This window comes from Molossus molossus, unplaced genomic scaffold (genome assembly GCF_014108415.1).
Source record: "Molossus molossus isolate mMolMol1 unplaced genomic scaffold, mMolMol1.p scaffold_m16_p_5, whole genome shotgun sequence".
NCBI classification, from domain to species: Eukaryota; Metazoa; Chordata; class Mammalia; order Chiroptera; family Molossidae; genus Molossus; species Molossus molossus.
Window position 1 is genome coordinate 60,931,906 of NW_023425388.1, and position 15,192 is coordinate 60,947,097.

Below are 15,192 nucleotides of genomic sequence, written 5' to 3' on the forward strand. Positions count from 1 at the left end.
CGAGGTACATGCCCTTAGTGGGAACCGAACCCGGGTCTCTCAGGACCGCAGGCCGACGCTCTAACCGCTGAGCCAAACCGGCCAGGGCTATATTTCTTATAAATATATTTATATTTGTAAGGCAATAATCATAGAATACTTTAAAATACGTTGCCAAACTTTAATTTTACTTCAGCAAAAGATTATGAAAAAATAATTTAAGGAAATACTGTATTTTTTGGCCAAGAATAACACCCCAAAAATAAGTTAACAACAATTACAAAAACCTCCAGAGAAATTATCGCAAAGTTAATGCAAATACAAAAGTGGGACAAAAGTAGGTTTACCGTTGTTTGTATGAAAAATAATATAATAATTAATAAATAATAATACAAGAATAAACTCTTTCGCATACTCACAATTGTAAACCTACATTTGTCCTACATTATATAATGGCAGAAAAAAACCTACCATTTTAAAGTTAAAAGAATGCTATTGTGCATAGATTAATTTGTTCTGAATGTAAACTTAACAGTATAAACATGACATAATTAAGCCTATGACTAACATTTTGAGATAGTGTTATCGTAGCTGCGAAGAAAATAGTTTATCCCCCTTTTCAATTTTCCCTGCAGTATTTTTAACATCTGTTGTGGTTTGAGTCTTACCAATTTCCAGATAATGTTTCAAGCTAATCAAGTTTTATAAAATTAGAAAATATTTCTTTTAGTTTAAAAATAAAGTTTGCCACCTTCAGATATAAGTTTTTAACATTAGCCCTGTGCTCTTCATAAATCAATTTATTATTTTGTAGATGAAAAAATATACTGCAGTCTAGGTGATGGGCTGTATCTGGGGACATACAGGTTAAGAAAGGCATAGCAGAGGAGGCATAGGACCTCATTCTTTGGCACACTCTTCCTGAGGATAGTTACTCTTACCCGCTCATGTAACGGAAGGAATCTGTAATGTTAGCCTCTCCCAGTCCAAGACAGGAAATAGCTCAAGAAATGAAGAAAAGCGTTAATAACCATGCATGATTAATCATGGAAGAGGTATATAATAGTTAAATTTTGTTATTTAAGTCCTAATTTTATATTCATGAATTGCCTTTTAGAAATTAAATTGTTATTAATTACCCTCAAAAGAAAGTAACTTAAATCATAGAATGGGACTTATGATAATTCATTTTGCTCCTATTAGCAGCCGTGGTTTTTTGTTTTGTTTTGTTTTTTGTTTGTTTGTTTGTTTTTGGGTATGTGCCTCTAGCGGGAACCGAACCCAGGACTCTCTGGTCCACAGGCCAACACTCCAACCGCTGAGCCAAACCAGCCAGGGCAGCAGCCATGTTTTTTATTTAATAGTTGAGGAAAACTGTTTCTTTATTAGATACATGAAATTTTAGAATTCTTTGAATCTCAGTTGTTTTTACTAGTATATTATCACATGTATTTGAAACTGGTTGTACATTTCTTCAGATCTTAAATTCCATAGTGTATCAAAAATTATAAATCCAGTTTATAAGATCATATATTTTTAGAACGTAATAAAAATATATCTTTTCCAATTTTGAATTAATCAAGTTATTATTAAACACTTGAAGTATGCCCAAGTAAATTATCTATAAATTTATTATAGCCAGAACCATTTCGCCTATGAAATGGCTAAATAATTCTTAATTTATTGTTGCCCTTTGTGAAGACTACTAAGAGAGCAATACATAATAGTAGTTGGTACAGTATAGCATGGCCTTAAACTCTGACTTTAGATTTACTTTATTTTTAGGATCATTCGAGGGAACTCTTGTACTATTTCCACTGTAACATTTTCTGGTTTAATGAACCCCACAGAAATAGTAAGGTTGTAGTGGAAGTACCCTTGAGCCACTGTTAGCGGAACTGGTGTCAAATACAATTGTAAATAAAACCAGTTTCATCCAAAGCTAAATGAAAACTAAGCAAAATTATGATGTTTTTATAAACAGGAGAAAACACAATATGGGTTTTTCATAGCTGTATTTTTAAGATATTAACAACCTTCATGTTTTTACATTCAGGTATCCTTAGTCTATTGGAGCATGGAGAAGAGTATACATTTTCTCTACCTTGTGCATATGCCCGGTCAATTTTAACTGTTCCTTGGGTAGAACTGGGTGGCAAAGTCAGTGTCAACTGTGCAAAAACTGGGTATTCAGCCAGCATCACTTTTCATACTAAGCCATTTTATGGTGGCAAATTACACAGGTAAGAACATTTTAATGATACCTGGTTCTTATTCTATCAGCTTGATCTTTTATTATAACTATTGTTTTTCTGCTTTGTTTTATGTGAAATGGGGTTGGATTTTTATTCATGTTTATTTTTTAATGTTTCATCTTTTAAGGCATTCTGGAAATCATGACCTGGTTTTAAAAATAGTGACAGATCTGTTTCCTCTTGTATAATTTTCCTGGTTAAATAGCAAACGAGATGTAGAATAGAATTCATAACATGAATATGCAGCCTCTGGCCCAATTTCTGCCTTTAAACGGGATTCAAACTTGGATCCAGATCTCCATGGAGGCAGCTATTGCTACAGGTTAGTGTAAAAATACATCTAGCCATTAGATATAGTTCAAGAAGTACAATGAAGGAAGCCAATGTCTTTAAGCACCAGTATTGAACTGTGGCTTTGTTTTAATTCCATCTTGGAATTGGCCAGTTATTTATACCTTTTTCGTGGCTTGTTGGTCTCTTCCTAGTCCAGATCACTCAAACTACACAAGAACAATCTTTCTAATATGATCCTCAAAAAGATACTGACTCTTTTCTTAAGCTTTGATGTATATTCTGACTCTCCCTGAAGTAGGGATAGTTTTCTTTTTCTGCAAAGTTTTTATTGAAGAATAACACAAATACAAAAGTATACAAGTTGATTTGACTTTGTGAACATTTGAACACTTTAATTTAGACGTGGAATGTTACTGGCATCCCAGAGGCCTTCCTTATGCTCTGTTACAGTTACACACACACACTCTTAGGTTAACCATATACATCCTTCCCACTTAAGATAGCTATTATCTGATTTCTAACACTATAGATGAGTTTTTCCTATTATTGAAGTCTATATAAATGAAATCATATACTATGTGTTCTTTCATACTGACTTATTTTGTTCAACATTATGTTTTGAGATCCATCCATGTAAAGTTTTAGTTTATTCTCCTTACGGACTGTTTTTCTTTGTATGACTGCCACAATTTATTCATTCTAATGTTGATGAGCATCTTAGTGGGTTCCAATATTGGGCTATTATAAAGGTCAGTGTTTGGTGAATGTATGTATGAATTTCTTAGCTAGATAAGTAGGAGTAGAATTGCTGGATTGTAGGGTATGAAGTAGAACTTTATTAAATACTACCAGTTGTTTTAAGTGGTTATATCAAAATAGTCTCCCTCCAGTCTTGTATGAGATAGCTATTTTACTTCTTCAGTGGATCGTAGAAGTAGAAAGAAAGATTTATTGGCTCCCAGGCTTTGAATGGGTCTTTAAAAATATGGAGTTCAAAATACTGAAGTAGAGGATTAAAAAAAACAACAACAAACAGATCACCCAAACAAAACCACTAGACATTGTCAGAATAATCACTTTTTACCCTTAGAGAAGGTATTGATATGGTTCACACTTTGTTATATGTACTTTTTCTTAGTCTCATCATAGTAATCACGGGATTCAAACCTTAAAATTAGAAGGGACTTTAGAAGTCACTTGACCAACATTTACTAGGCACATAAATCTCTCTGCAACATGTCTGATAACTGATCGTTCTGAATATATTGGGATATTATTATTAGCACAGAACTCACAGTGGGCAGCCCATTCCATTTTCAGACTCCCTTTATTTGTATGAAGTTAGAGCTGAAACCTACATTTCTGTAACATTCTTTTATTGATGAAACCAGTTTTCAAAGTATATAATTGAGCAAAATGCTTAGGGGAAAACAAATACAGTACATTTTATTGTCAGTGATACTGATGTATTTCTTAGTGACACTTCTTTTCCTCTTAAGTATTATTTTCTGGATAAGGAGACATGAAGCAATTTTAGTTTTCTTTCTGTGTCTCTCTCTCTCTCTCTTTTTTTTTGCCAACTATTTATTGTCCTAAAACTTCATTCTGGGGTGGAGAGTGTAGGGAGGGAGAGAGAGAGAATGAAATTCTACAGGACTTATCTATAAAAATATATTTTAGGCCCTGGCCGGTTTGGCTCAGCGGTTAGAGCGTCGGCCTGCGGTCCGGAGAGACCCGGGTTCGGTTCCTGCTAAGGGCATGTACCTCGGTTGCAGTTTGTCCCCAGCCCTGGTTGGTCGTGCGGGTGGCAGCCACTCGATGTGTCCCTTTCACATCGATGTTTCCCTCTCTCTCTCTTCCTCTCTCTCCCTCCCACTCTGTCTGTACAAAAAATGGAAAAATGTCCTCGGATGAGGATAAAAATATATAAATATTTTAGCCCGGCCAGTGTGGCTCAGTGGTTGAGCGTTGACCCATGCACCAAGAGGTTGCCGGTTCAATTCCTGGTTGGAGCGCATGCCCAGGTTGTGGGCCAAATCCCCAGTGGGGGGCATGCAGGAGGCAGCCAGTCAATGTTCTCTCTCATTGATATTTCTATCTCTCTCTCCCTCTCTCTTCCTTTCTCTCTAAAATCAATAAAGAAAAACAATTTAAAAATATATATATATTTAAAAATATTGTTTAGATACAAACTTATTCTCTTGATTGTTTTGTATTATTTCCCACAGTATGTCTGTAAACATTTTGACAGATTAGTACTGTTTGGGGCTTTCATTGCATCTATACAGGATTGAGTGTGTAGTATGTGATTTGTAAATATTTGTGCATTTTTCTTGGGAATTATGATTAAGTGTGAATTTCTTCTTGGAGATAATAGAGTTTAGTTCACCTTATCAAACTGTAGCTTTCCCAATGATCCTTTGACCTACTATTGGTTACTTCTTAGTTATGAAACCTTGTAATATATATATATTTTTTTGGAGCTTCATACAACTGATATCCCCTTTCTCCTCTAGGATAACCATTCAGAGGTTTGAAAATAGCTGTTTGGACTTTCTTCATATTTAATGAACTGAGAGTTCCCCTATAAGCTTTTCTACATTGATTCTATGGACAGAAATCTCTCCAGGGACCCTGGTTGGTTGTGCGGGTGGCAGCCACTTGATGTGTCCCTTCACGTCGATATTTCTCTCTCTCTCTCTCCCTCCCACTCTATCTGTACAAAAAATGGAAAAATATCCTTGGGTGAGGATTAAAAAAAAAAAAAAAAAAAAACTTTAAAAAAAAGAAATCTCTTCAGGGAGAGATCTTTAATGTTATAAGGTCTTTAATGAATAGTTACTGAAGACTTTCCTTCATTCATTATATTCAAAGTGTTCTCCACTGTGAATTCTCATATTTTGCAAGTGTAGCTCAATGAGTAAAGGGTTTCCCATATTTATTTCATTTAATCTTGTGTCTGTTGTATTAATTTTCTGGTACATCAAGAGACTCTCCTGTTAAAGACTTCTCTGCATGTATTATATGTAGAGGATTTCTCCCCAATATGAATTGTTTTGTACACTAAGTAAAGTCAGAGCTCCAGCTAAAAGCTCTTTCAGTTGATTATAGAAATGGTATTTTCTTCTGGGAGTTTTCTGATGTCAAGCTACAACCCTGGCTGAGGCCTTGACTACATTCATTACATTTTTAGGGTTTCTCTATTAATTTCAGATAGACATCCTTATTTTTGTTAGTGATCAGTCATTATATTTACCATCTTATTTCTTGTGATTTCTTACTTAAATTACCTTCTTTTCTTTCTTCATGCTTATTTATTTATTTATTTATTTTATTTACTGATGTAGAGTGAGAGGGAGGAAGAGAGAGAGAGAAACATAGATTGGCCGCCTCCTGCATGCCCCTCGCCGGGAATTGGGCCTACAACCTGGACATGTGCCCTGATCGGGAATTGAACCAGCGACCTCTTGGTGTATAGGTCAATGCTCAACCACTGAGCCACACCAGCCAGGCTCTCTTTATACTCTTTACCTATCCACAAAGCCAGAGTCATTGGCTCTTTTTGTTTCTTGGAAATATAACACTTTTCTTTAATAGTCTCTCTGTCTCCTTTGCATTCACATATGTACTCTTCCTGTAACTCTTGAGAGATACTTTTGCCTGACTCCCTTTTTCCATTCTGATCTCCCTTAAGACCAATGGTTTCACCTAATTTCTCATTTAAAAGATTCATAATAGACCCAGCCCATGTGGCTCAGTGGTTGAGCGTCAACCATGCACTAAGAGGTCGCCAGTTCTATTCCAGTCAGGGCACATGCCCAGGTTGTGGACCAAATCCCTAGTGGGGGCATGCAGGAGGCGGCCAATCAATGTTCTCTTTCATCGACATTTCTATCTCCCTCTTCCTTCCTCGCTATCTAAAATCAATAAAGAAAAAGAATTTAAAACCAGTAATAAAAAATAAAATAAAAAGATTCATATTAGAAAGACTTCCGTATTTTACATCTTTGATTTTACAGAATAGTATAACTAAAATCTTCTTTCATGCCTTTATTAATGGCCATGCCTTCCTCCTCAGACATAGCCTAGTTTTTTTTTCACTGCTATCTGCAATCAAAACAGACACATTATCTACCATCCACATTTGATATAAATATATTATCATCCACTCGTCTTCCCTTACTCTCTCATTTTCCACAACTATCTCTGATGCAGCCAAGCAAACCTACTTAACTATTCCTCATGCCTTTGTACATCTCATGATCCCATTTCCACACTCACTTTGGGGTGATGATTTTATATATAGTGGTATAATGTCATTAAGATTATGTTAACTATCTGCTAAGTGACATACTTTTCTGCGCACTCGAGATACAGAAAAGGAAAAAGACAACTTCTGCCTTTGAGAAACTTTTAGTCTAGTATTGGAATCTAGGACCCTATCTTTGGAAAGCATTTGTAAGGCTTTTATGAAAAACTCATATATAATAGACAGTTGAAAATAAAGTCTGCTATAAAAAACCATAAGGATGGAAAATGACAATAAAATAGTGAAGCTGGGATTGGGTGATTACTATACCTAAAAATAAAATTTAATTCTGACTCTTCTGTTAAAGTAAAAAAAAAAAAGAACATGATACTCAACATACTTCTTGTTGTCTGATGACGGAAGCCTATCACTTGTTCAAGAGAGAGGAACTATTTCCCTGGTATTAAATTCTAAAGGAATTAGTTGCAGGTATCTTTACATAGTGGCATTGAGTAACATAGTGTCCTCTTTAGTAGTTCTGCATAAAATGTAATTACCCTTCATGTGAGTATTCCTTATGTCTGTATCAATAAAATCCAAAGCTAAAGTCTTAATTTTCAGTCATTAGAAGTTTTCTGTATGAAGCCAACCAAGTTAAAGTAACCAGTGATTTTGGTATTCCAAATAGCTATAGAGACAGGGTCTTAGACAACCTGAAAAGCCAACTTCATGTCAGGTTTTTAGAAAGAGAGAGAGCAAATGCCTTATCAGTTATCAGTTATTCTCACTTTAGAGAGATGAGTAGGATGACAATTAAGATGTAGCTCTTTGGTAAGTGTCTTAAGGGCAACATACTGTATGTCATTGATTGATACCAGATCTAGAGCTACATGCTTTAGATATGTAGATATTTATTTACTTGTTAGCTATGATTGCTTCCATGCTGCAGTGACAGAAGTAAGTAGTTGTGACAGACAGTCTGGCCTGCAAATCCTAAGATATTTTCTGGTCCTTTAGAAAGGAATTTTGCCAATCCCATATTAGACTGTTATGAAGAATTGTTATAAGCAAAATGAGGTGAGGCTCTTCTTCCTTATGCTCCTTTTGCAAGCTCATCATGGCCTGCCTTTAATGTGTGTGATCCTTTTTCTCTTCCCCATTTCTGTGCATGCTGCTCTTGCTGTGGAGTCGCACTAAGCAGCAAGGACCCCTGGTAACCCCGCAGGCATGAACAGGGACCTAGGGCTTGTTATTTGTCAAGTGGAAAGACTTGACAGCTTGAGAGATTGTGCTGTGGCAGGAAAACAGAGATCAAGTGAGGGATGAATTATTGTTCCTCAGTTCTCAGAATATAGTTCTGGGTACGTGTGGGTGGAGAAGGGAAGAGGTAAGTGTTTAGGTCATCACCTAATGTCCTGTTTGCTTAGAGATAAATTTTCAAGGAAGGGAACAATGTTGGCAAGTGGCATCAGAGAAGAAACATGGATATCACAAGAAACAATCAGTCAGGCAGAAACCCTTTGCAGTGCAATTATTTATATTTATTTGCTTTGAATTACAACCCAGAGTTCCCACCCCTGCTGTAGTCACAATTGACTTGTAGTCATAGTGTTCTTTGTGCCCTCTGAGCTCCAGTTATGCCTAACTTCTGATTTGGAATGTTTGGTTTGCTCTTGGGTTCCAAGCCCATATATAACTTGATCTTTTTTTTTATTTTTATCCTCACCTGAGGACATTTTTGCATTTATCCTCAGATAGAGTGGGAGTTAAGAGAGAGAGAAGAACATCGATGTGAGAGAGACACATCAACCGGCTGCCACCCACACGACCCCAACTGGGGCCGGGGACGAACCGCAGCCGAGGTATGTGCCCCTAGTGGAAACTGAACCCCGGGACACTCTTGTCTGCGGGCCGACACTCTAACCACTGAGCCAAACCAGCCAGAGCTATAACTTAATCTTTAAAAGCTGGTTTATTGATCATTTGCTTGTCTCCTATGCCTCTGCCTTGAGCTCTGAGTTTGTAGACTCTTGACTTCTTCTTCTTATAAAAACTATGGACTCCCTAAATTAAACAATGTTCTTCTGATTTCCAGGCCCTTGTCTTGTACCTGAAAAATTCTATTTAGTATTCTTAAGCTGTCACTTTCGGGTTTTGGTCCTTTTAATTCCCTTGTGAATCCTGATAAACCATAATCTCTGGCACACTGATTTTGACCCTAAACTACCCACTATTCTCTGAGTTTCGAATGTCTATCTAATCTGACCCTATTGTTATTTGTGTCCTTCAGTGAACATAAAATACTTCATTAAAAATAATTAGACCGGTTTCTTTTCCAGCCTTCATTTGAACTGTATCCTATCTGTTGATAAACCAGCCAGATAACTAACTCTTCATTAAACTTTCAACAGTAGTGTTTGAGTTCTGAATACTATGTTGATAATGATTTTTGCATACTAGTGCTCTTTTAATTTTTTCTCTAGTCAAGAGAATTTTTAAATTTTTAATGTATCTTTTCTATTTTTCTACCTCTTATTGGTTTATCTGGTTTCTACATTTAATTTAAAATTAGACTTATGTGGTCTTATACAGAATTTATATAGCCAGAACTTTAAAATAGGGACTCCGAACTTTTAAATAAATAAGACTGTTTTTTAAAAAGTTAAATAGATTGTAATATTGTAACATCTCCCAACTGTGATAAAAAATAAATGTTAATATTTTTTATTTTAATATTATACTAGTTTTGTTTGTAGTAAGCATTTTAAAGATTTCACTTTGTGATCATTTGTGGTAATTAAGTCTCTGCTTTGATTCCCAGTGTTGTTTCTAAAGATTAAAGTTTATGTTATTTAAGCTAGGCTGGTGTGGCTCAATGGATTGAACATCATCTGATGGACTGAGAGGTCCTGGTTCGCTTCTCAGTCAGGGCACATGCCCGGGTTGCAGGCTTGATCCCCAGTAGGGGTATGCAGAAGGCAGCCAATTGATGTTTCTCTCTCACCTTGATATTTCTAAATGTCTCTCCCTTCCTCTCTCTCTAAAAATAAATCAATAAAACATATTTAAAATTTTTTCAGTTTATGTTATTTGAAAAAATTGCTAGGAAGCTAATGTGGATTTATGGTTTGACTTTGGCACTGACAAATTAAAATGAGCTGTATAAGTAATTTAAAAAATTCACAAAGTACATTCCTGGTTTCAGAATCTGAAGGAAAAAAGCACAGTGTAAATTTATTACAGCATATCTTTTTTTCTCACTGCTTCCAGGGTTACAGGTGAAGTAAAGCACAACATTACCAACACTGTGGTGTGCAGAGTGCAAGGAGAATGGAATAGTGTGCTTGAGTTCACTTATAGCAATGGAGAGACAAAGAATGTGGACCTGACGAAATTGGCAGTGACGAAAAAAAGAGTAAGACCTCTGGAGAAGCAGGACCCGTTTGAATCCAGGTGTGTCATTTATGCATCCACCCGGGAAAGGGGCAAAAGCTCTGCATCTTAATCTAAGCCTTTTTGCTCACTTGCTGTCTTGGGCAAGTCAGTTCACAAGTTTGCATCAGTTTCCTCATCTGTACATTGAAAGGGTTTGGTCTGATGCTTTTAAACCCCTTACCAGCTATAGAATCATGACACACAGTCACATTTTAGTAAAAATCAAACATTGGTAAACTGGGCAAAATATTAACATTTAACACAAAGGATTAGTACTGTTTATCATAAAAACTCTTAATATTATTAACAAAAAGACAGCTCCCCACCCCACCCCCCATAGGAAAATGGGCATAGGACATAAAGAGTTAAAAAAGAGGTAGCTCACAAAAATAGGGAGGAAATGCCCATTAAAAAAATGAAAAAATGTTCGGTGTAATTCGAATTAAAATAAATATGAATTAAACAATAAGACAAATTAGTTTTTAAAATAATACCCCTTTTACCTGGCTGGTGTGGCTTGTGGTTGAGCATTGACCCATGCATTAAGAAGTCACCGGTTTGATTCCTAGTCGGGGCACATGCCCAGGTTGTGGTTGTGGGCTCAGTCCCTAGTTGGAGGCGTGCAGGAGGCAGCCAGTTGATGTTTTTCTCTCATTGAAGTTTTTCTCTCATTGATGTTTTCATTGCTCTCTCCTTTTTCTTCCTCTCTCTTTAAAAATCAATAATAAAAATGAAAACATTAAAATAATATTCCTATTGGGGGAAAAGTGTGAGCAGATTGATATTTTCATACTGCAGGTTCGAGGGTAAACTGAAACAACCTTCCAAGGGAGTATTTTGGCAATATATATCATAGACTTTTAAAAGTAAGTGAAGTGGATTTGTATGTGTTAATAAGGTACATCTTCCAAAATGTGTTGACAGTGGTTACTTCTGGAAAGGACTACAGGAGTCTGGAATAGGAAAGAGACTTACTTTTCACAGACTGCCTTTTTGTACTGCTTAAATTTTATATCATGTGGAAGTATTACTGTATTGATCTTAAAAAGAATAAAGAAAATATAAGGAAGCATTAAATATCTCAAGTTAAGATCACATAAATTGAACCAAACAATTTAGATGACTAAAGGGATTAAATACTCATTAACCAAGACTTGGGTTGGGTCAAAAAATAAGCAGTAGTGATTGAGATAACATTTTTTTCTATGGATTTATCCTAAAGATATTTTCAAGTTTGGTCTGTAAATCCCTGGGATCCTTGAGATCTTTTCAGGATATCCAATTTCAATATTTTTTCATAATAATGCTAAGATGTTATTTGCCTTTTTCATTCTATTGGCACTTGCTTTGGTGGTACAAAAGCAGTGGTGGGTAGTACTGCTGGGCCTTGGCACTAATCAAGGCACTGGCACCAAATTGTACAAATAGTCATTGTATTCTTCACTGCAGTGTACTTGCAATTTTTAAAATTCTGGTTTCATGAAAAAGAAGTCTTAGCGTTCTGCCTGACAAATAGGAAGTAGACATAAAGAACTTGTGCTATAGCCCTGGCCGGTTTGGCTCAGCGGTTAGAGCGTCGGCCTGCGGTCCTGAGAGACCCGGGTTCGGTTCCCGCTAAGGGCATGTACCTCGGTTGCAGTTTGTCCCCGGCCCTGGTCGGTTGTGCAGGTGGCAGCCACTCGATGTGTTCCTTTCACATCGATGTTTCTCTCTCTCTCTCTCTGTTCCTCTCTCTCCCTCCCACTCTACCTGAACAAAAAACGGAAAAATGTCCTCAGGTGAGGATAAAAAAAAAAAAAAAAAAAAGAACTTGTGCTACATACTGAAGTACAGTAGTTATCTAGAAGGAAAGCACTTGAGCAGCAGTTTGAGTTACAAGCAAGTTACTCTTCACAAAACACCAATTTTACTTAAAAGAATAATTGACAAACTATAGCTGTTCTAATTTCAACATTAGATTTTTCTTATAAATGAATATTGTGAACATGGCACTTCAAAGAAGACAGTTGTGAGAGTATTTGTTGCAAATATTACAATTTAAATGGATAGAACCTAAGTGTTCATTAATGGATAAATGGAGAAGTTGTGTGTATATGTACATATATAATAAAATATTAGTAGACATAAAAAATGAAGGAAATTCTGCCAGTTGTGACAATTCGAATGGACCTTGAGGGCATTATGCATAATGAAATGTCAGACACAAAGACAAATACTGAATAATCTCATTTGTATGTGGAATCCAAAAGGGAAAAACACTGTATTGTTGGTAAGAATATAAATTAGTTCAACTAATATGGAAAATAGTATGGATATTCTGAAAAAAAATTGAGAACAGAACTACTATATATAATCCAGCGATTCCACTCTGGGTATTTGTTGAAAAAATATATGCACCCCCATGTTCATTGCAACATTATGTGCAATAGCCAAGATAGGGAAACAATCTAAGTGTTCATCAATGGATGAATGGATAAAGAAAATGTGTATGTGACACACAGACACACATAATGCATAATGCAATATTATTCAGCCATAAAAAACTAATGAAATCTATTTGCAGCAACAGGGATGAACCTTGAGGGCATTATGCTAAATGAAATAAACCATGCGGAGAAAGACAAATACCTAATGATCTCAATTATATGTGGAATCTAAAAGGAAAAAAGTAACAAGCTAATAGATACAGAGAACAGGTTGATGGTGCCGGAGTTGGGCACTGGGGGATGGGTAAAATGGGTGGGTGAGTGGGTCAAAAGGTATAAATTTTCAGTTACAAAATAAGTAAGTCATGGGATATAATTTATAGCATGGTGACTATAGTTAATAATACTATATTGCATATTTGCGCTAAGATGGTGATGGATTTTAACTAGCCTTCTTGTGATCATTTCACAATATATACAAATATTGAATCATTATGTTGGGCATGTGAAACTAATACAGTTTTATATGTAAGTTATACCTCAATTTAAAAATTTCCATCCAAAAAAAAAAAAAAGGAATCTGATAGAAAATGAGATCAGATTTATGAGTGGTTGAGCATCGATCCATGCACCAAGAGGTCGCCAGATCGATTCCCAGTCAGGGCACATGCCCAGATTGTGGGCCAAATCCCCAGTGGAGGGGGGGCATGCAGGAGGTGGCCAATTGATGTTCTCTCTTGTTGATGTTTCTGTCTCTCTTTCCCTCTTCCTTACTCTTTCTCTAAAATCAATAAAGAAAAAAAATTTTATTTTATTTTTTTTTATCCTCACCCGAGGACATTTTTCCATTTTTTGTTCCGATAGAGTGGGAGGGAGAGAGAGAGAAACATCAATGTGAAAGGGACACATCGAGTGGTTGCCACCCGCACGACCCAACCAGGGCCAGGGACAAATTGCAACCGAGGTACGTGCCCTTAGCAGGAACTGAACCCGGGTCTCTCTGGACTGCAGGTCGACGCTCCAACCGCTGAACCAAACTGGCCAGGGCTGTTTTTTTATTTTTATTGTTTGAAGTATTACAGACATCCCCCATTTTTCTCCCGTTGACCCTCTCCCACCCCCTTCTCTCTCTTTTTTTTTTTTTTATCCTCACCCGAGGACATTTTTCCATTTTTTGTTCAGGTAGAGTGGGAAGGAGAGAGAGGAACAGAGAGAGAGAGAAACATCGATGTGAAAGGAACACATCGAGTGGCTGCCACCCGCACGACCAACCAGGGCCGGGGACAAACTGCAACCGAGGTACGTGCCCTTAGCGGGAACCGAACCCGGGTCTCTCCAGACCGCAGGCCGACGCTCTAACTGCTGAGCCAAACCGGCCAGGGCTCCCACCCCCTTCTTTTTAACAAAATTAATCTGAGAGAGAGTGAGAAAGAAACATGCATTGGTTGCCACCTGTTACACACCCCAACTGGGAATGGAACCCACAGCCTAGGTATATGCCCTGACTGGGAATAGAACCCACCTTTTGGTGCATGGGACGATGCTCCAACCAATTGAGCTACCCATCCAGGGCCATGTTTGAATTTTTTAATGGTGTTATTTTTTCAGGGAGAATTTTTAATTTTGATGAGTTGAGATTATCATTGTTTTCTTCTATGGATATGGTTCTGGGTGTTGCATCTAAGAAGTCTTTACCTAACCCAAAGTCTCAAAGATTTTCTCCTTTATCTTCTTCTAAAAGTTTTATTGTGAGGTAAAGGTCTAAAGTCATCTTTTTCCATGTGGATATCCAGTTGTCTCAGCACCATTTGTTGAACAGACTATATACTACTTTCCCCCCCAAATTGTCTTGGCAGATTTCCCCCACACACATTTTTTTTTATCCTTACCCAAGGATGTGTTTTTATTGATGTTTAGAGAGATGAAGGGGGAGAGAGAGAGAAACATCGATCATTGGCCTTCCATATGCATCACAACTGGGGATCAAACCTGAAACCTAGGTATGTGCCTTGACCAGCAATCGAACCCTCAGTCTTTTTGGTGCATGGGACGATGTTCCAACCGACCCAGCCACTGGGCCAGGGCTTGACAGTTTTCTTTCTTTTTTTTTTTTTATCCTCACTTGACATTTTTCCATTTTTTGTTCAGGTAGAATGGGAGGGAGAAAGAGGAACAGAGAGAGAGAGAGAGAGAAACATCGACGTGAAAGGGACACAACAAGTGGCTGCCACCCGCACGACCAACCAGGGCCGGGGACAAACCGCAACCAAGGTACATGCCCTTAGCAGGAACCGAACCCGGGACTCTGGACCGTAGGCCGACGCTCTAACCGCTGAGCCACACCGGCCAGGGTGACAGTTTTCTTTTTCTTGGAGTTTTTTGAGCTCCCCTCTTACCTCCCTCCCCACCCCCATGCTGTGCCTGTAACTTCTCTCTAGTTAGTGAGGTAGACTTGTTCCCTACTCTTGGGGATCACTGTCCTGTGCTGCCTTTTGCTCAATATCTGAAGAAAATCATTGTTTCATTATATTTCATCTGGTTTCTAGTTGATTAA

General features: G+C 37.2%; 1 protein-coding gene across 3 annotated transcripts in view; it reads left to right on the forward strand.

Annotated features, from left to right (window-relative positions):
- The window catches only part of OSBPL11 (oxysterol binding protein like 11), a 100,904-nt gene that overhangs the window by 81,359 nt on the left and 4,353 nt on the right, over window positions 1-15,192 (forward strand). For all 3 annotated transcript variants that reach the window (XM_036243894.1, XM_036243895.1, XM_036243896.1), the window contains 2 exons: window positions 2,036-2,222; window positions 10,048-10,230. In XM_036243894.1, the coding sequence (XP_036099787.1) occupies window positions 2,036-2,222; window positions 10,048-10,230 (370 nt within the window). The remainder of the gene's footprint in view (window positions 1-2,035; window positions 2,223-10,047; window positions 10,231-15,192) is intronic.